At 40.5% G+C, this 21,663-nt stretch overlaps 2 protein-coding genes across 2 annotated transcripts; both read left to right on the top strand.

Moving 5' to 3' along the window:
• Positions 1-783: 783 nt before the first annotated feature.
• Positions 784-9,189, top strand: LOC123501101 (GATA zinc finger domain-containing protein 14-like). Its single transcript, XM_045249716.1, has 6 exons — positions 784-797; positions 5,968-7,599; positions 7,637-7,641; positions 7,673-7,683; positions 7,769-8,180; positions 9,122-9,189. Exons 1-6 carry the CDS (start codon positions 784-786, stop codon positions 9,187-9,189), a joined length of 2,142 nt encoding a protein of 713 aa, XP_045105651.1.
• A 3,790-nt stretch (positions 9,190-12,979) lies between these two features.
• On the top strand, positions 12,980-17,994 carry LOC123510327 (mucin-3A-like). Its single transcript, XM_045265418.1, has 3 exons — positions 12,980-14,109; positions 14,726-14,852; positions 15,307-17,994. Exons 1-3 carry the CDS (start codon positions 13,060-13,062, stop codon positions 17,505-17,507), a joined length of 3,378 nt encoding a protein of 1,125 aa, XP_045121353.1. The 5' UTR covers positions 12,980-13,059; the 3' UTR covers positions 17,508-17,994.
• The last annotated feature ends 3,669 nt before the right edge of the window (positions 17,995-21,663 follow it).

Genomic DNA, 21,663 nt, shown 5'->3' with positions numbered 1-21,663 from the left:
TAGTGTACCATTAGACCATTTTCTGACATTAGGAAGAGTCTATGGAGGTCAGAAGATTAATGACCAGTCTTCACTATTTTAACCCCTTCAGTACTGGGACACAATTTTTATCTTGAGATTAGTGTATGACTAGACCATTTTTTGACATTAGGAAGGATCTATGGAAGTCACAAGATTAATGGCCACAGTCTTCACTATTTTAACCCCTTCAATACCGGGACACATTTTTTACCTTAAGATTAGTGTACGATTAAACCATTTTTGACATTAGGAAGGGTTTATGGAGGTCAGCAGATTAATGGCCACAGTCTTCACTATTTTAACCCCTTCAATACAGGGACACATTTTTATCTTGCGATTAGTGTACGATTAGACCATTTTCTGACATTAGGAAGAGTCTATGGAGGTCAGAAGATTAATGGCCAGTCTTCACTATTTCAATCCACACAGGTTTCTGAAGCTTTATAAAATCACCAAATAGTACGCAGAATGAATACGGAAATGAGTCATGGTACTGAAGGGGTTAAGAAAAGCAGTAACAGCAGTAGTAGTGACAGCAGCATCAATAGTAAAATGAAGTAATAGTAGGAATGCATAAATAATAGATAATGAGACTAAATGAATCAAAAGTCCTATAAGTAACTATATACCAACTCTCTCTCTCTCTCTCACACACACAGCACGCGCTAAGAAGGATTGTATAGCCATCGATGGAAAATGTCGGAAGAAAAAATGCAAGAAAACCGAACTCTCTCTTTTATCGCTATGCCCTAAGGAAAAGACATGCTGCGTAAAGAGTAAGTGTGTGTGTATTTACCTACCTAGTTGTAGTTTTACGGGGCCTGGGTTTTATGCTGGTGTGGCCCCGTCTCCATATCTACACTTATCCAATCTTTCCTTAAAACTGTGTACACTCGTTGCAGATACTACTTCTTCATTCAAACTGTTCCACGTCTCAACACATCTTTGAGGGAAACTATACTTTTTATTATCACATAGACATCTTCCCTTCCTCAGTTTCTTACTATGCGATTTTGTGCTTCGACTGGCATATTCTTCTCTCAGGACAGCGTGTGTGTGTGTGTGTGTACTGAGTTAATCTGAAATTCATCTACCATCTTCACTAATCAACAGTCCATACAACCACATTAACTTAGATATGTGTACTAACTCTCTCTCTCTCTCTCTCTCTCTCTCTCTCTCTCTCTCTCTCTTCAGCTGCAACTCTCCCCGACAAGAAGGTTTGTGTCGCACTCAGTGGAAAATGCAAGAAGAAAAACAAATGCAAAAAATCCAACCAATACTTCTACAGTGATGTCTGCAATGGAAAAAAAGTGTGTTGCATAAGTAAGTATTGTGTATGTGAGTAGTAGTAGTAGTAGTAGTAGTAGTAGTAGTAGTAGTAGTAGTAGTAGTAGTATTGGATATTGACCATTATAACGATAAAGCTAAGAAAAGCATACCTAAAGTACTACCAAAACTAATCTCTCTCTCTCTCTCTCTCTCTCTCTCTCTCTCTCAGCACGAAAAAACAAACGCTGCACAAATATTAATGGAAGTTGCAAGAGTAAGAAAAAATGCAAGAAAACTTACTACAAGGGAATATGTAAAGATGCCTCTAATGTTTGTTGCAAGAGTAAGTATTAGTGTGTGTGTGTGTGTGTGTGTGTGTGTGTGTGTGTGTGTGTGTGTGTGTGTGTGTGTGTGTGTGTGTGTGTGTGTGTGTTTATTTAATTGTGCTTAATAGAAGAGCTATGCTAGTGCTGTCCTGTCTCCATATCTGTAGTCGTCCAGTTTAGCCTTAAACTCATGAAAATTTCTTGCTTGAACCATTCTTTCATCAAAATTGTTCCATATTATTATCCTTATATTTGAGAAGTTATATTTCTTAGTGTCTCTTCTACATGTCGTCTTTTTTCAATTTCATGCCTTGTCCCTTTGTATCTCTTGAGTCTCACACCAATAGGTCTTCTTTGTCAATTGTGTTAATTCCCTTCCATGCCCTGTATATAGCAATTAGGTCTCCTCTTTCTCTTCTCTGTTGCAATGTTGGAAGTTTTAATTTCTTTAATCTGATTTCATACGTTAGGTTTCTCAAACCTGGGACCAATTTGGTTGCGGCTCGTTGAATTCTATCTTCCTTATATCTTTTTTATTATGTGGTGACCATATGAGTGCAGCATATTCTAGTTTAGGTCTGATCATATATTCTATTAGTTTTTTTCATCATCTCTTCATCTATAAGGTAAATCCCCGGGGATTTTATCTTTCTTAGTAGCTCATGTGTTTCACCAACTATATTGTTTACGTGTTTTTCCGGTGATAAATTATCGTATATTGTAATACCCAGGTCTTTTTCTTCTTTGGTTTTCTGAATTTTTGGTGCCCCCATAGTGTAAGAAGAGCTTCTTTGTCTTCTTTTATTTTCCCTGGTTCCACCTCTTTGTACTTTTTCTGCATTAAACTCCATTTCTCAACTTTTGCCCCACTCATGTATTTTATTCAAGTCTTTCTGTAACATTTCACAATCCATGTCATATTCCACTCGTTTCAGAAACTTAGCAATAAGCTTATATAACTGTCCACCTCGTCTACCATATCATTAACATACACTATGAACATTACTGGGGCCAGGACTGTTCCCTGTGGAACTCCACATATAACTCTACACCATTGTGATTCTTCACCCTTTATCACTGTTCTCATTTCTATGTCTTTGAAGAAGTCTGCTATCCAGTCCAATACTTTTTCCTGTAAACTATCTATATTTTCAATTTTCAATAGCAATCTCTGATCTGGTACTTTATCAAATGCCTCTTTTGATCCACGTAGACAGTCTGCCCACCTATCCCTCTCCTGAATTATATCTATTGCTCTACTGTACAAACTTAATAAGTTTGTGACACAAGATCTTCCGTTTCTGAAACCAAATTGTCGTCCAGTCAATGTATGGGACTCGTCTAGCTGTTCCATCCACCTACGTGCCTTTAACAATTTTTTCAGCTATTTTTGCAACCACGCTTGTTAGGGACACTGGTTTGTAATTCAGTGGTTCTTTATTACCTCCCTTGAAAATTGGTACAATATTGGCCCTTTTCCAGTCTAGAGGGACTTTTCCTTCCTTAAAAGAACATACTATGATGTTACGTAATGTCTCTGCCAGTTGTTCATTACATTCCCTCAGTATCCAATTTGACACCCCATCTGGTCCTTGACCATTATTACCATCCAATGTTTTCATGATTATCTTGATTTCTTTGACATCTACATGAATCTCCCTCATTATCTTGTCCTCGTGATTCAATCTTGCTCCTTCAAATTTGTTTTCTTTGGTGAATACAGACTGAAACCACATGTTCATTAATTCTCCCTGTGAACTTGCATCCTCATAGTATGTACTAATTAACTTTTAATCTTTTTTTTTTTTTTTCGTTCACATATCTATAAAGAGTTTTGACTAATTTTTGCATTTATCAACTATATCTTTGTCATAGTTCCTTTGTTCCTCTCTTAGGGTTTGGACATGTTCGTTTCTTACTGCCTTAAATTCTTCCTAATTCTTACGTCTTTCTTTTTCTCTATCTATTCCATGCTGCTTCCTTTTTCACTTTTGCTAATTTACATCTTGTGTTATACCAGTCTTCCTTCTTCTCCCCCTCATCGGTTTTCATTTTAGGAATATACAATATCTGCTGATTCCTTCATTATAAATGTTCATAAATATATCCCAATTTCCCTATGCATTATTTGCTGTGTATAGTTGGTTCCACTGAACTTCTGCAAAGTATTCCCTCAACTTTATGAAGTTTGCCTTTCTGTAATTATACTTTCCATTCTTATGACGTTCATTGCGGTTTCCTGTTAAGTCACTGCCCAGCCTAAATTCAATTAATAGATGGTCGCTCTTACCTAGAGGGCACTAATCATTTACTTCTTCAATGATGTCAATCTCTTTTGTAAGTAATAAGTTCAGCCTCGATGCCTCCTCATTTCCTCCAACTCTAGTAGTTTCTCTAATCCACTGTGTCATAGTGTTAATCATTATTAGGTTCATTAGCGTACATCCTCATGACTCTTCTCCTTGTGTAATCCAGTTTTCCTAGCATACCTCCTTGCAATTGAAGTTACATTCCTACTCTCTGCTAATATTTCTCTAAATAATTTCCCATATCTCTCAGCATTTCTTTGTACTCGTCAAGATTCTTTATAATGATGTTTTCTTTGTCCTCACTGGCCTAAACCCTCGGAAGGCTAATGGAACTTATGGGGTCCCTCTATTGTTCTCAAAAACTGTCTCCGTGCTTGCACCTTGCCTGGCCAAATTCTTCCAACTCTGTCTATCGACTTCTACCTTTCTTTCTTGCTGGAAGTTTGCCTGCATTCAACCTGTTGTTAAAAAGGGTGACCGTTCTAATCCCTCAGACAACTGTCTTCTTGCTTTAATCTCTTGCTTGTCTAAAGCTTCTGAATCTATCCTCAATCGGAAGATTCTTAAGCATGTGTCACTTCTCAATCTTGTATCTGATCACCAGTATGGCTTCCATCAGGGCCATTTTACTGATGATCTTCTGGCTTTCCTTACTGAGTCTTGGTCATCCTCTTTTAGAGATTTCAGTGAAACTTTTGCTGTTGCTTTAGACATATCAAAAGCCTTTGATAGAGTTCGGCACAAAGTTATGATCTCAAAACTACCCTTCTACAGTTTCTATCCTCTCTGCAACTTTATCTCAAGTTTCCTCTCCAACTGTTCTATCACTGCTGTGGTAGACGGCCACTGTTCTTCTCCTAAATCTATTAACAGTGGTGTTTCTCAGGGTTCTGTCCTGTCACCCACTCTCTTTCTATTCTTCCTTAATGATCTTTTTAACCAAACTTCTTGCCCTATTCACTCTTACACTGATGATACCACCCTACATCTTTCCATGTCTTTTCAGAGACGACCAACCCTTCAGGAAGTTAACAGATCATGCAGGGACGTCACAGAACGCCTGACTTCTGTTCTTTCTAAGATTTCTGATTGGGCCAGAGAAAACTTTGTAGTGCTCAATGCCCAAAAAACTAAATTCCTACATTTAACAACTCAAAACAACCCTCCAGACAACTATCCCCTCTTCCTCAATGACACTCAGTTATCCCTATCTTCTACATTGAATATCCTCGGTCTATCCTTTACCAATAATCTAAACTGGAAACTTCACATTTCATCTCCTGCTAAAACAGTTTCTATGAAGTTAGGTGTTTTGAGGTGTCTCCACCAGTTTTTTCTCGCCCCTCCAACTACTAACTCTGTAAAAGAGCCTTATCCGTCCTTGTATGGAGTACTCTTTACATGTATAGGGAGATTTCATGCACATTGTTCTTTTAGATAGGGTGGAATCAAAAGCTTTTCGTCTCATCAATTTGCCTCCTCTGACTGACTTTCTTCAGCCTCTTTTTCACTGTTGGAATGTTGCATCTCTTGCTGTCTTCTACTGCTATTTTCATGCCAACAGCTCTTTTGATCTTGCTAACTGCATGCCTCCCCTCCTCTTATAGTCTTGCTGCACAAGTTTTTTTTTTCTTCCTCTCACCCTTATTCTGTCCAACTCCCTTAATCATTCATACCTTTCTCTGGTAAACTCTGGAACTTTCTATTTGTGTCTGTATTTCCAACTTCCTTTAAGAGGGGGAGGGTCTCAAGACATTTATCCCTTTCTTTTAGTTAGCTCTATTGGACCTCTATGGGGACTGGCAACTAAGTGGATCTTTTTTATTTTATTTTTATTATTTCTATTTTTATTTATTTATTTATTTATTTTATCTTATTTATTTATTTTTATTTTATTCTATTTATTTATTTTTTTTTTTTTTTTTTTGCCCGTGGCCATGCAGTTGTTCCCTCTTGCATAAAAAAAAAGTTTTTTCATGTCTCAAATGAGGAACATCAATTGCTTTATGTTAATACTGTCTTTCCAATTGCTAATGCAGAGTCCACTACAATATCAACACAAACACCCGCTACTGGAGCAACGGCATCTTTGCCAACTGCAACGGGGGTAACTGGCACTGGAGCTGCAACACCATCAGGAGGCTCCACAGCATCAGGAGCGACAACGCCATCAGGAGCAACCACAGCATCGGGAGCGACAACAGCTTCAGGAGCAACGACAGTGTCGGGAGCGACAACAGCATCGGGAGTAACGACAGCATCAGGAGCAACGACAGCGTCGGGAGCCACAACAGCATCAGGAGCAACAACAGCATCAGGAGCAACGACAGCATCAGGAGCAACGACAGCATCAGGAGCAACAACAGCATCAGGAGCAACGACAGCGTCGGGAGCCACAACAGCATCAGGAGCCACAACAGCATCGGGAGCCACAACAGCATCAGGAGCAACGACAGCATCAGGAGCAACGACAGCGTCGGGAGCCACAACAGCATCAGGAGCCACAACAGCATCAGGAGCAACGACAGCATCAGGAGCCACAACAGCGTCGGGAGCCACAACAGCATCAGGAGCAACGACAGCGTCGGGAGCCACAACAGCATCAGGAGCCACAACAGCATCAGGAGCAACGACAGCATCAGGAGCCACAACAGCGTCGGGAGCCACAACAGCATCAGGAGCAACGACAGCATCAGGAGCCACAACAGCATCAGGAGCTACAACAGCATCAGGAGCAACGACAGCATCAGGAGCCACAACAGCATCAGGAGCCACAACAGCATCAGGAGCAACGACAGCGTCGGGAGCAACAACAGTATCAGGAGCAACGACAGCGTCGGGAGGCACCACAGCATCAGGAGCCACAACAGCATCAGGAGCCACAACAGCATCGGGAGCTACAACAGCATCAGGAGCCACAACAGCATCAGGAGCAACGACAGCGTCGGGAGCCACAACAGCATCAGGAGCCACAACAGCATCGGGAGCTACAACAGCATCAGGAGCAACGACAGCGTCGGGAGGCACCACAGCATCAGGAGCCACAACAGCATCAGGAGCCACAACAGCATCGGGAGCTACAACAGCATCAGGAGCAACGACAGCGTCGGGAGCCACAACAGCATCAGGAGCCACAACAGCATCAGGAGCCACAACAGCATCAGGAGCAACGACAGCGTCAGGAGCCACAACAGCATCAGGAGCCACAACAGCATCAGGAGCCACAACAGCATCAGGAGCAACGACAGCGTCGGGAGCCACAACAGCATCAGGAGCCACAACAGCATCAGGAGCAACAACAGCGTCAGGAGCCACAACAGCATCAGGAGCCACAACAGCATCAGGAGCAACGACAGCGTCGGGAGCCACAACAGTATCAGGAGCCACAACAGCATCAGGAGCTACAACAGCATCAGGAGCCACAACAGCATCAGGAGCCACAACAGCATCAGGAGCCACAACAGCATCAGGAGCCACAACAGCATCTGGAGCTACAACAGCATCTGGAGCAACGACAGCATCAGGAGCAACAACTACAACAGGAACAGCCAGCACAACATCAAGTACAAGCACAACATCATCTACAAGCACAACAGGAACAACAAGCACAACATCAAGTACAAGCACATCACCAAGTACAACCACATCATCAAGTACAAGCTCGACATCAAGTACAAGCACATCACCTAGTACAACTACATCTTCAAGTACCAGTACATCCTCGAGCACAAGCACATCACCTAGTACATCGTCAAGTACATCGTCAAGTACATCGTCAAGTACATCACCTAGTACATCGTCAAGTACATCGTCAAGTACATCATCAAGTACATCACCTAGTACGTCGTCAAGTACATCGTCAAGTACATCATCAAGTACGTCGTCAAGTACATCATCGAGTACATCATCAAGTACATCATCGAGTACATCATCGAGTACGTCGTCAAGTACATCGTCAAGTACGTCGTCAAGTACGTCGTCAAGTACATCATCGAGTACGTCGTCAAGTACATCGTCAAGTACGTCGTCAAGTACATCGTCAAGTACGTCGTCAAGTACATCGTCAAGTACATCATCGAGTACGTCGTCAAGTACATCATCGAGTACATCGTCAAGTACATCGTCAAGTACGTCGTCAAGTACATCATCGAGTACATCATCAAGTACGTCGTCAAGTACATCATCAAGTACATCATCAAGTACATCATCAAGTACAAGCTCTACATCAAGTACAAGCGGACCCTAATAACAAGTGCACACACACAGGAATTGTTTTTCCTACCCTTGTGGGGTTTGTGTGTACGGCATGGCAGAAAAGGATTTGACCAGACTTCATACTTTTATTATCAAGACTATACTAATTGGCATATCATATTTTTCATTTCAAACCAATACGTAAAGTTTGCTTTTAACTATTTTGTGAAAGTAATAAAATTCAGATGCATTCAAGACATTGTTTGATTATCAGTGTGTTAACTGGAAATATGAGCCCTATATGTTTGGATATACAGAAAGCATCTCTCAGCGTGTATGTGCAGATGTGTTGTGTGTCTAGAAATCGTAACCAGTAATAATTAAAATATCTTATATCTGAGTTTCGACTACAGATGTCTATGAAAACCAAAACAATATTCCATACATTTCCTCTCTATGACTTGCATGAATTTGTATTGGACTAATGTTTCTACGAGCTCTATTCCACCTTGAAAACTGATATATTTGAAGAGAGAGAGAGAGAGAGAGAGAGAGAGAGAGAGAGAGAGAGAGAGAGAGAGAGAGATAGTTGGAGAGCTAGCTGACTTTTATTCATAGTATTGAGTGCAAAAGGTTTGAGGGTGTAATTCTATTGTACTTTGCATCTGGATGAAGGGATGGGGCATCTTAAGTTGCACAATCCTGGGGTTTGGCCCCTGAGGGTCCCCAAAATGTGACCCCCAGACCCATTTAATCATAATTTTGAGTGCAACATCCATTTCAAGTTTGTTGCATTCAGAATACCCCAAAAAAGAAAGTGGCACAACTTAAGACGTGAAAATGCCTGGGGTTATTAATTAAGACACGCACTAATTAATGACTAATTAACGATTTATTTAAACTTTTGAGTGCAACAAAAATTCTTTTTTCAAAACATCACTTAATGACACCAGACACTATAATCACAACTTAAGACGCGATGTTTCCTGGGGTTTGTAGATAAGATGGGTGTTTTGACCCCTGAGGGTCATGGGAACCCCAATTATGGAGTTCTACCCAAGAGGTAGTGCAACAATTTTTATACCTGTTATGGATGACACAGTGTCTCAAATGGACAAAAATGTAATTTAAGACATAAAAATGTCTGGGGTTACTAATTAAGACGCCTTCTAATTAATGACTAATTAACGATTTAATTAAACTTTTGAGTGCAACAAAAATTTTTGTTTCAAAACGTCACTTAATGACCCAAGACACTATAACCACAACTTAAGACCCGATTTGCCATGGGGTTTGTAGATAAGATGGGGTGTTTTGACCACTGATGAACTGCTGTCCTACGATTGGCGATTGATTAGCTAATGCACCTAATGCCATTACTGAAAATTCCTAATCAAATACACCCCCCTTTCCTTAGTTTATCTGAACAAATGGACCAGCGTCTCGACACATTACTCATGTAACTCATCACTGGTTTCGTCATCCGATGACTCCATATCCCCAAGCAGAGGATCATGATCTTCGTCGGCATCATCATCTATTCCATCTTCATGTCCCACCTTCGGACGGTATCTCTGGAATGAGGGCAGGGGGGCATCTGTTCACCATTGAACCAAATGATGCGAAATTCACCGTCAATGATTTCCCAACCACATGCGGGTGTTTTCTGCAGGTCATTCTGATGCGCACTGCCCCAAAGTCTGGCAACAAATGCACATCTATCAATGTGTGGTGCAAGTTCAGATTCACAGGGTGGAATGCTGCTGCCCTCAATGCTTTTAAGTTTGTCAAACGGATGTTTTGCTGTTGCCTTTCTCTTGTAGGTTTTTTCGACCACATTGAACCGGTGCTTGTTTAATGGAACAGGTTTACGCGCTCCGTACAGTACACAGACAAATTCCTTCAAGGTCGCGATGACTTCCTCTGTTAGGACAGTTTTGCTCAATGATTCAAATGCCCTCTGGAACTTGTCGCTTTTGCTGACAACTGAATAAGGCCGGTTCTTGCCTTTTCGCGAAAAAGCAGAGGTGTAATCGCATCCAGTGAAGGCGTGTAGGCCGGGAGTGCAGCACACATAGATTTGCCAATCGCGGCAGCAATCTTCGTAACGTTTACATAACGCAGGTTACCTTGTCCTTTAGTACCAACTTCCATCCAGACTGTGACTGTGATTCTATGGATGTGATGGAGTAGCAACACCAGAATATCCGTGTCAGAAGCTCGAACAACAATGTCACCAGGGGTATTCTTGTCCGCTTCAATCATGTGAAGGATGACTCTGGTGTCAGCTTCAGGGTGGTTGCAGTTTAAAGACGGAACTGCTTCTGACTTCACTTCGCCATCATCCACGAAATAACGCGTGCACTCTCCCATCACTCCCAAGAACACCTGTCTTCCATCTAGAAGGGGCAGGTAGTTGCTGTTTGACCAATCCTTCGTTAGAAAGACAGGCAACTCTCGTTTGAATGACTCCTCTCAAGTTGTTTCCTGAAGTTTGAGTCTCTCTTCTGTTGAGGTCCTTCAATAACCAACTTTCCTCCAACTACAGCTTCTCTGCGTTCTCGCTCACAGTCCTTAATTGATGGTCTTTCGTAAGTATCGAAAATGATGTCGATCCTCCGGGACTTGTACGCCAAACTAGTCAGCAGGATGTTCCGTGAGAGCTCCCCATATGTTTCTGGCTGATCTGGTGACATGCTGTGAAACTGAAAATTGCCGTCGATGATGTGAGTTCCAATAAATGTTGGGCTACCGTGGTCACTAACAGTACCTTCAAGAAGTTTGAACAACTTGCTTTTGTCTGTATGAACCATCGTCCCATCACTATGACACATTGAGAGTGGCACAGGTGTCAATGGGAATGAGAAGACATGCTCTAGGTCAGTGTTACTTGTTGCTGCAGTGAAGGCAATGCGGCCAAGAAGTGCACTGTTGCATTTGAGTTGTGCCTCTTTCGTGTTCTTGCCTGCTTTTCGATTTGCCACACATTCAGTTGCAAATGTGCGGAGATGATGTTTGCGAATTGGTTTTTCAAAACGTTCCGCACTTTCAAGACATTCTTTGACAAAGGTTTCATGCCTATCCTTGCCGTCTTCTGGAATCTTCAACAGCGATGCACTTGCGGCATCGGACAGACTCTTCCCAGTGCTAATGTTGATCAGAGGCAAGCTTGTGTCGAGTGAAAATGGATTGGCACAAGACTCAATCTGATTGATGATCTTTTGGAGGTCTTCATTGTCTTTCCTGATTCTGGCGGGACTGAGGTCAGTTTGACTGCATCTTGTATTGCCCATTCCGACTGCAGCAAGAGCTTCATTGATAAGTGCTGCGCGCTGCTCTTGTAACACTCCACCGTACTCTTGAACTGTAGTTGTTCGTGGATGAGGTGTATCCTGTCATCCTGGAGGCCGCATCAGCATTGACCGTTTGCTCCAGGGTCAGATCGACTGGAATCCGTGCAAAGTCATTGTCTGATCTCCTGACTGAGAAGCCGCCATCCTCGAGAATCTGCCGGAGACCGGGATGAGATTCATGTAGATTCATCACACAAAGGCATATATAGGCAGTAGTCAGTTTCAATGTAAACCATGCGGCATGCCATGTTCTCTGTATCCACTGTACTGAAGAGGGCTAATGCATGCCGTAGCCCTATTGATGTTACATCTGTATTGTTTGTACACTTTCTCCCATTAAACTAAATTGTACTGTACCTTATCATTGATGTGAGCCTCCAATTTCACGAATATGCAATGTGGTCAATGATTATGCCAACAACTAAACGAAATCATGGAAAATTGAATTATTTAAGAAAGGAAAAGTGTATGCAGCATGCACTTGTCCCTGTTGCAGGGATTGGCATTTTGTCCGTTTGAGACCCTGTTTCATAAATAACAGGTATAAGTGTTGCACACCTCCTTGGTAGAAATCCATAATTGGGGTTCCCATGACCCTCAGGGATCAAAACACCCCATCTTATCTACAAACCCCAGGGCAAATTGGGTCTTAAGTTGTGGTTATAGTGTCTTGGGTCATTAAGTGACGTTTTGAAAAAAGAATTTTTGTTGCACTCAAAAGTTTAATTAAATCGTTAATTAGTCATTAATTAGAAGGCGTCTTAATTAGTAACCCCAGACATTTTTATGTCTTAAATTACATTTTGTCCATTTGAGACACTGTGTCATCCATAACAGGTATAAAATTGTTGCACTACCTCTTGGGTAGAACTCCATAATTGGGGGTTCCCATGACCCTCAGGGGTCAAAACACCCATCTTATCTACAAACCCCAGGAAACATCGCGTCTTAAGTTGTGATTATAGTGTCTGGTGTCATTAAGTGATGTTTTGAAAAAAGAATTTTTGTTGCACTCAAAAGTTTAAATAAATCGTTAATTAGTCATTAATTAGTGCGTGTCTTAATTAATAACCCCAGGCATTTTCACGTCTTAAGTTGTGCCACTTTCTTTTTTGGGGTATTCTGAATGCAACAAACTTGAAATGGATGTTGCACTCAAAATTATGATTACATGGGTTTGGGGGTCACATTTTGGGGACCCTCAGGGGCCAAACCCCAGGATTGTGCAACTTAAGATGTCCCATCCCTTCATCCAGATGCAAAGTACAATAGAATTACACCCTCAAACCTTTTGCACTCAATACTATGAATAAAAGTCAGCTAGCTCTCCAACTAAGAGAGAGAGAGAGAGAGAGAGAGAGAGAGAGAGAGAGAGAGAGAGAGAGAGAGAGAGAGAGAGAGAGAGAGAGAGAGAGATTTAAATTATCGTACATCCAGCGTGAAGAAGCAGAAATCAATTGGTGTTATCTGGCATACGTGATGCACTTGTCACAGATTTACAACACCAGGTGAAGTGTGTGAAGGCAAGACAGTGTCTCGACAGCACCCAACCGGCGACAGTCCAAGCATCCAAAACGTGTCAGCATGGGGCGACCACCCAACATTCTCCTTCATGCTGTGCTGTTCACAGTGATATGGACAGTATCTGCCGAAGACCTTGATACCGCTTTACACCGGTCTAGCATCATCCCAAACCAGTTCAATGATATGAGTATCTTAAAACGAGACCTTTCACAACAAACTAATACAAACTCCTACAAGACTGCCATCCCATCTTGGAGCGTTACCACTTCGAGAAGATTTGACACCTCCTACTCAATAACATACTCATTCACCTCCACATACTCAACTGATTTGACCACATACAAAACTGATACAATCTCATACATGACTGATATAACCACATACCAAGTCATTACAATTTCATACCCGACTGTTACCACCACTACTTCCTTACACACAACTATTATGTCATACTCGACTTACACTTCTTCATACACAACTATTACTACATCATACATGAAGTATACCACTTCATTACATTCTTATAGTACTTCCTCATTACACACTTTTGTTACATCATCCTATAGCACCACATATACAACGTACACCACAAAGCAGTTTGTTAAATCACGTCCAAGTGTTAAAACCAAATATACAACTATTACCACAACATATCCCGCTGTCATCACCTCATACCAGACTCATACAACTACATACATGAAAACTGTCGCCATATACACAACTTTTACTACTTCATACACTGCATATACCACATGTCTAACCAGTGCCAACTCAAAGACATCTTTATCAAACACGAGAACTACCACCTTGTATAAGACTAACAGCATGTCATGTTCAAATGTTGTTCCAATAAGTACTAGTATCCTCTCCATCACAGTTACTGAAACTCTGTATAAGACAGTTACCACTTCATACCCAGGCGATACTTCACTTTCCACCTATGTTACCTCCTACCTGACTACCACTACAAACATGGCTACCGTATACGAAATTATTACCTCATTCACATACGATACCACCTCATCTATCACTCAAACCACTAAATACCCAATAAAAGGATCATCCAAAAGTATTACCTCATCCAAGAAAACAGAAATTCAAACAACTAAGGTATGTACATCTGTGTGTGTGTGTGTGTGTGTGTGTGTGTGTGTGTGTGTGTGTGTGTGTGTGTGTGTGTGTGTGTGTGTGTGTGTGCCAGTGAGTGAGTGAGTGAGTGAGTGAGTGAGCGTGCGTGCGTGCGTGCGAGTCAATGTGTGTGTGTAATTCACTGTTTGATCTGCTGCAGTCTCTGACGAGATAGCCAGACGTTACCCTACGGAACGAGCTCAGAGCTCATTATTTCCGATCTTGGGATAGGCCTGAGACCAGGCACACACCACACACCGGGACAACAAGGTCACAACTCCTCGATTTACATCCCGTACTTACTCACTGCTAGGTGAACAAGGGCTACACGTGAAAGGAGACACACCCAAATATCTCCACCCGGCCGGGGAATCGAACCCCGGTCATCTGGCTTGTGAAGCCAGCGCTCTAACCACTGAGCTACCGGGCCGTGTGTGTGTGTGTGTGTGTGTGTGTGTGTGTGTGTGTGTGTAACCTGGTTTTGTCATCATTTATAAATTTTCATCAGTATCCCATGTATAATTATAGCACTCTTCCTTTCCTATCTACTGTGCTCTCTCTCTCTCTCTCTCTCTCTCTCTCTCTCTCTCTCTTGCAGAGCACCAAAACACATGAATTGGGGTATGGAAGTGTGTATGTCTCTATGATACCTGGTATTGATCTAGTCGATATCAGTGGCTGCATAATCGGAGAATGGTACAAGAAGCACCTGAACATCCCATGGGGTAAGCACATAAGTTACATAACTATTACTTGTTACCTAACACATCAGAAGCACCATATTTTACTATCTCAAGCTCTTTATAATGCCTACACCAATTTTCTATTTATCATTTTAAAAACAGTAAATCCTCAATATGATAAGCCATTTTGGGAGGGAAGAGGTGTTCATTAGAGCAGAGTTCATTACTTGCAAAGGTGCAGTGAGATTAGCACTCAGTGACAGGAAGGACTCACTCATTCACTCACTCACTTTGTGTCTGATCAGTTACCACATTTTTTGACATTTGCTTTATACATAAGAAGTGTGAGATAGGCTTAAAAGTTTTCTTTTGTCTAGACTTTACTGTCTTATCAGTAAGAAAGGGCTATTTGATCACAGACATAAATCACCACTTGAATCTACACAATATGATATAGGCTACATATCATTCATGTTTCTCATTCCTGCTGCTGCAGGTTCACATCACGTGGTGCATCACTGGATACTTTATACAAGGCCACCACAACAAAAACCTATCGAGCCAACATGCAGCACAATGACTCAGATCTGCACCACAACCATACATATATGGAAGACTACATCTGTCACCAAAACTCGGACCCACACTGATTGGAACACTGTATCTGTCAAAAGTTGGAAAACTGTAACCTTAACAGGGACGAAAACTAATCATCAAACTATAACTTCCAACAAATGGGTCACCACAACCACAAGAATATACAAGACTTACACTTCCACTAAATGGCAAACCAGAACTGCATACAATACTAGAACCATAAGTCTATGGCGGACTAAAACTGTGACTGGTATAAAAACTTTAAGTGTTTGGCAAACCAGTTTTGTGCACCTGACAACACATTCAAGAATTTGGAAGACCATAGTCTCAACTTCATGGAAAACCAGAACCACTTACCTAACTCACTTATCAACAAATTTTGTGACTAATACAGTAACCCAAACTAAAACCAATACTAAATTGGTGACTACAAATGTGGTACAGACTACAACTAGCAAAATATATTCAGTAATAACATCATCTCAATGGTACACCAAAACCGCATATGGAACTCGAACCTCTATGCTTTATCAGACCAAAACTATGACCCAAATTACAACCACTACTAGATGGGTGACTGCAACTGTGACACAGAGCACAACTACGACTAGATATTTAACAAAAACATCAATGTTGACAAAAACCAAATATCAAACTCAAACCATAAGAAAATGGGTGACTGCAACTGTGACACATACTAAAACCTCAAATGTATATTCTGTGAAACTTTCAACAATATGGCACACCAGTATGTTGACTCTCACCAAAACAAAAAGCACAACTGTGACTTCAATTAATACCCATACTGCAAAAAAGACATCACTGGTATATAGTACAACATTTTCACCAGTTTGGCTTACCAGAACTACAAGTATATGGCAAACCAAAACTAACACTCAAATCGTCACCTTACGTGAAATGAAGACCACAACAGTTACTTATGTATACACAACATACTCATGGTCCACCACATTTGTAACAGGAACAACCACCCATACCACATGGACAGGCTCAACTATTACCCCTAGCACAACCATCATGACCAGAACATCTGATCTATGGATAACCAAGGTCTCCACCATATTCACGACAATAACTCATGGTAAACTGCTAACCACAACCTTGAGCTTGTGGCACACAAAAACCAAAACTGAGACTAAAATCATTACATCAGGTGCATGGATAACCAGAACTGTTACTAAAACAATAACCGCCACAACATGGCCTGCCACTTTAACAACCACCTCCCACATATGGGTAACCTTGACTACAACCAGTACTTTAACTAACAGTAAATATATAACTCAAACATCAAGCGTATGGAAAACCACTACTTCAGTAACATATCTGACTAAAACATCCAGTGTTTGGAAAACTACAACAAAGAGTCTATGGCAAACTAAAACTGTTACTAATACACTGAATACAAGTGTATGGGTTAGTAGTACTGTGACACACACTAAAACTATTAGCATTTCGCTAACTGTAACTCCAATAGTGGATACTACTACTCTAATTACAACAACAGTCACTTACCCTACCACCACTGTGACTCATACCGTGACCAAGATTACGAGCACAATCAACACTCAAACCAATACACCTTGTATCACATGTGGGACCAAAACAGTCACAAGCAAGACTTCACAAGTATGGTCCACCTCATACACACTCGTTGTTCCTACAACAACCATAGCAATCTCCACGTACACCCCCACAAGTGTAATTTGGACCAAAGTTGACATCAATACCATAACTATTACTAGTACATGGACTTATACAGGTTGTATGACAACCATTTTAAGTTCCTGTTGGGCAAGAAGTGGTCTTTTAAGATCAATGAACTCTTGCTTAACATCCACCTACACTCCATGTTTGACAACAACTTTAACACCACAGCTGACAACCACTCTTGTTCCTGGTGCTCAAATAGTACCCCGGTTCATGTCCACAACCATATCGACGTGGCTGACTACTAGCCTAGTTCCAGGAAGAGTAACAACCCTGACTCCATTTTTCACCATGTCTTATAGCATGTTATACAACATAAACCAGGACTTTCCACATAAAACAATATCCTCCAGTCAACTTATGACCTAAGCCCCAGCACAAAGTGTGGCTCAACATGTGCTCCAAGATACCCACATTAGCGTGGTCTGAGGAGCCTATTGGGATGAAAAAGACTGTTACTATTTGTTCTTGCTTTGTATTCCTGTATTTCCTTGTTACTGGGTAAATGTCTGATTCATTGACCAAATTTGCATTTTACTCTCTGCATTTAAGAAGAGCTCTAATCTGGAGGAATTTTGTATTAAACTCAAGACATATTGCTTGCTATGATATAAGAAATGTCCTTATTACCTTGATGAAATATTTCCAAGACGTCAACACGTACGGACAGTGAAATAAGTACCAGTGTGCCATCAGTGTATTTGTATTTGGGTTGAGGTGGTGAAGACAGACATGTACAGAACATCAACTATCACTAACAAGATAAGAACATATAAGATAGAACAATAACAATAATAATTGGCTTTATATTCTTCTATGTAACTGTGTGGTTTGAAATGCACTACATATATAGCAAGATCTTGTTTGATTATTATTATTATGGCTAAACCCTTCTTTGCTAAAAAAAAAAAATCATTCTATTGACATAAGAATAAAAGGAACAATTGAAAATGCATCACACACACACACACACACACACACACACACACACGAGTAGGCCATATAACTTCGAAGCACGTATTGGAAACAAATAACGATGTATATACATAGTTTATTTTTTAGTGTTGCATGACTCTTGTTAGCTGGTATCACAATTCTCTGTGTTTGAGTTTTCTCCATACATTTTTATTTTATCTTGTGTTTACTTGGGCAGTTTTCTGATACAATGTAAAGAACATTATTGCTATCTACCAATCATGTTATGTGGAGAATATTGTACTTTAAAAACGAAGCAACAGCAGCAGCAGCAGCAGCACATATAAACCTCATATCCAGGAGGGCCTGTCAGAAGACTTGTCAGTAAGGCCATTCATTTTTTTTTTCCCCTTATGTAATGGACTTGAAGAGCATGTATGGGAAGCGCTGTTCAGCTTCCTCCCATTAGTGGCCCATATCACCACTCATGAGTATCTTTGGTGTAACCACCTAGAACCTGGGTATCATGGTGACATGTAGGTAACTTTAAACTACTCAGCAAATGGCATAGTTTCAAAGTGGTACGCGATAGGATTCGTACCTACGCGTGGATGTCTGCCCGATCCCATGCTCACCACCCTATCCACTACGCCACCGCCTCCCTAGTAAGGATAATGGTAATGAAAGTGACATCATTATACAAACATGGCATATACAAGTAGCTATTATGTACACATACTACACCCAGGCTGCGTAAAGGCGTTTTCAGTAGTGACAAGGCTAGGGGCAAACAGTCAAACGAGAGCAAGTTTCCAGACATTTCCAAACACCTCACCAAAGCGTTTGCTTTCACTTGACCCAAGAAAAGGCTTGAGCTTAATGCCTATCAATTGCACAAGCGTCATTAAGGCAGACTTGTCAGCTTGTGGTCAATCCTTAGCTGGGGTTGAAGAGAAATCCCACCAAGTAACTGCTGTGGGTCAGGACTGAATTCGCGCCATTACGGCCACGAGCCAACCCCTTCACCAAGGAGCTACCCAGCCCCCGTTTGACCCGGCTTGGCAAACACTTTTCAGGCAATCAGCATGCAGCAATTCCATCAATCCCAGGAAATGAGATCACAAAGGAATTACATTTCAAATAAAACTGAATAATAAGATATTTTAGGCCACAGAAGTGGGTACCACAGATAAAGATTTAAGTTAACATAATGTGTGGCATACCGGAGAGAGAACCAGTCAGATATACTGCGTGAAATAAACTAATAAACTAATGGTAGCTAGTGACATGTCGCATCTATCCGTCCTGGCTGTGGATGTTGTCTGATTCCATTCTTGTTGTGACTTCCATCCAACAGTGGAGTTAATTTTCTATTATTAAGTGAATAAAATAATAAAACCGCTGCAAATTCTTAAATCATAGAGTAATAAATGATGGTAGAATTCAATTATACGGGCGCCAGAAACCCGCAGCCATACATCTTCAATAGAACACCTTCAAAACAAGCCCGCGCAAATTGAACCACTGTACATCTTCCAAGGCCTGAAGACCCGCTGTTCTTGAGGAGTAATGGGTTGCTCGGCCCTCGGTATATACAAATGATGAAGCACTGGTGGCCTATAATACTCATCAAGGAATAAATCTCCAAACTCTGCCACCATGCTGCTGTGTTTACATGTTGACTACAGGGCTCGCGAGTCACTCAGACGAATGATGTGTACGATGACTTCTCCCAGGGATTGAGATACGGTCATCTGGCACCATCGACGGTGTCCTTCTCACAGTGTTCAGTGAAAACTAAAACCATTTGCCCTTACCATGACACTACTCAAAGCGCCTTCATAAATATCAGTTCGAGTATATAGAAAATTTTAGAAAAAAAAAAAAAAAAAAAATCACTACTACAATATTAATTTCAATAATACAATAATAACAATGATAATGATCAGAATAATAATAATAATAATAATAATAATAATAATAATAATAATAATAATAATAATAATAATAATAAAATTAATAATAATATTTACCTGATTGAAGCTGACTTACAGCTCCCCTTCTTGTGTCCTAAGTGATTGTGAATCCTTCCTCTTCCAAATAGGTGTATTGTTTCGGCTTCTTAAGAAAAGTTCTGATATTACATGAAAAATAAATATATAAATAAATAAAAGAAAATAAGAATAAAAATAAAATAAAATAAATGAAAAATAATATATATAATAGTAATAATAATAATAATAATAATAATAATAATAATAATAATAATAATAATAAACTTATTTCCATGTAATATCACAACAGACGTCTCGAAAAGTGGGCGAGTATGATGTTGAGTCTTGAGTACAGCAGCATTGTATCAGCCATCAGCCATCATCCGTCTCTATCAGGGCGGGACACAGAGATAAGCTGACTTTTCATTCACGTTACTTTCCCGACGAATGCGCCAGATTTCAAGGCTGAGCGATCCACTGAACAATGGATGCACACCTTGCAAACCAAACCTTCGTGAACACTACTAGTCTACTACTAATGAATATCCAATGTCAAAACGGCTTGGAATGTGCGCTGCTCTCTATTCTCATTACTACAGGCATCGATATTGTCCACTGCAGTCACTGTTCCCTTTGGAGACATAAATAAATCAGTAAAATGAATAGATAAAATAAAATAAACTAGAAGCATCGAAAAATAAATTAATAGTAAATGAATATATGAACTAAACTAAACACAAATAAATGAGTAAAATAAATTAATAAATAAAATAAATCAAACTAGGAGCGTCGAAAAATAAATTAATAAAGTGAATAAATAAATGAACAAAACTAAACTTGGAGCACCGCGTATATACAGATTTCCGCGGTTACTGGTTAGCTTAGCGAGGATCGAGCTCAGGGAAGATCAAAATGGAGCTCATGACAAGAACAGCGATGCAGCGTGACTCTTCCTAACATTTACCGCCATTTTACCCTTCCTTCATTATCACCTTAACGTTTTCGGAAGTTGGTATATAATGCATGATATTCGGAGCCTTAAATAGATGGCACGTCCTCGGAAGAACTGGCTGAGGTTCTCCCCTTACCAGCCATACACACGCAGGCATACGAGACATTGTGACTGGCTAACTTAATCCTTAACCCCTTCAGTGCCATGACGCATTTTCATCTTGGTAACTATTTGGTGATTTTCTACAGCTTCAGAAACTCACGTGGGGATTAAAATAACGAAGGCTGGCCATTATATTAATCTTCCGACCTCCGTAGACCTTTCCTAATGCAAATAAAATAATCTAATCCAGGTGTGGGCAAACTGCGGCCCGACAAACGTTAGTAAATTTGAAAGAGCAAGTTAACGCCAAACAGTATTGTGAGCATTTCATTTCCTTTTTGTATCTTAAATATTAATGATTTTTGGTTAATATAGTATGCGGCCCTATAAGATTGTGATTTGTTTTACTGTGGTCTTAGCGGTGACAAGTTTGCCCAATCACTGGTCTAGTCATATCTAAAATAACTCCTGGTAAAAATGTGTCTCAGTACTGAAAAGGTTAAGGAAACTACGAATAAACTGGGCTTTTTCTTTTTTTTTTTTTTTTTTTCTTGGCCAGCTT

This window comes from Portunus trituberculatus, chromosome 1, assembly GCF_017591435.1.
Source record: "Portunus trituberculatus isolate SZX2019 chromosome 1, ASM1759143v1, whole genome shotgun sequence".
Lineage (NCBI taxonomy): Eukaryota > Metazoa > Arthropoda > Malacostraca > Decapoda > Portunidae > Portunus > Portunus trituberculatus.
This window is presented reverse-complemented; position numbering and strand designations above follow the sequence as displayed.

Coding starts and splice junctions, on each gene's coding strand:
- LOC123501101 (XM_045249716.1), top strand. Junction 8,181..9,121: donor CAAGCGGACCCTAATAACAA/GTGCACACACAC, acceptor TGGGGTTTGTAG/ATAAGATGGGTGTTTTGACC.
- LOC123510327 (XM_045265418.1), top strand. CDS start 13,060: ATGGGGCGACCACCCAACATTCTCCTTCATGCTGTGCTGTTCACAGTG. Junction 14,110..14,725: donor CAGAAATTCAAACAACTAAG/GTATGTACATCT, acceptor TCTCTCTTGCAG/AGCACCAAAACACATGAATT. Junction 14,853..15,306: donor GCACCTGAACATCCCATGGG/GTAAGCACATAA, acceptor CTGCTGCTGCAG/GTTCACATCACGTGGTGCAT.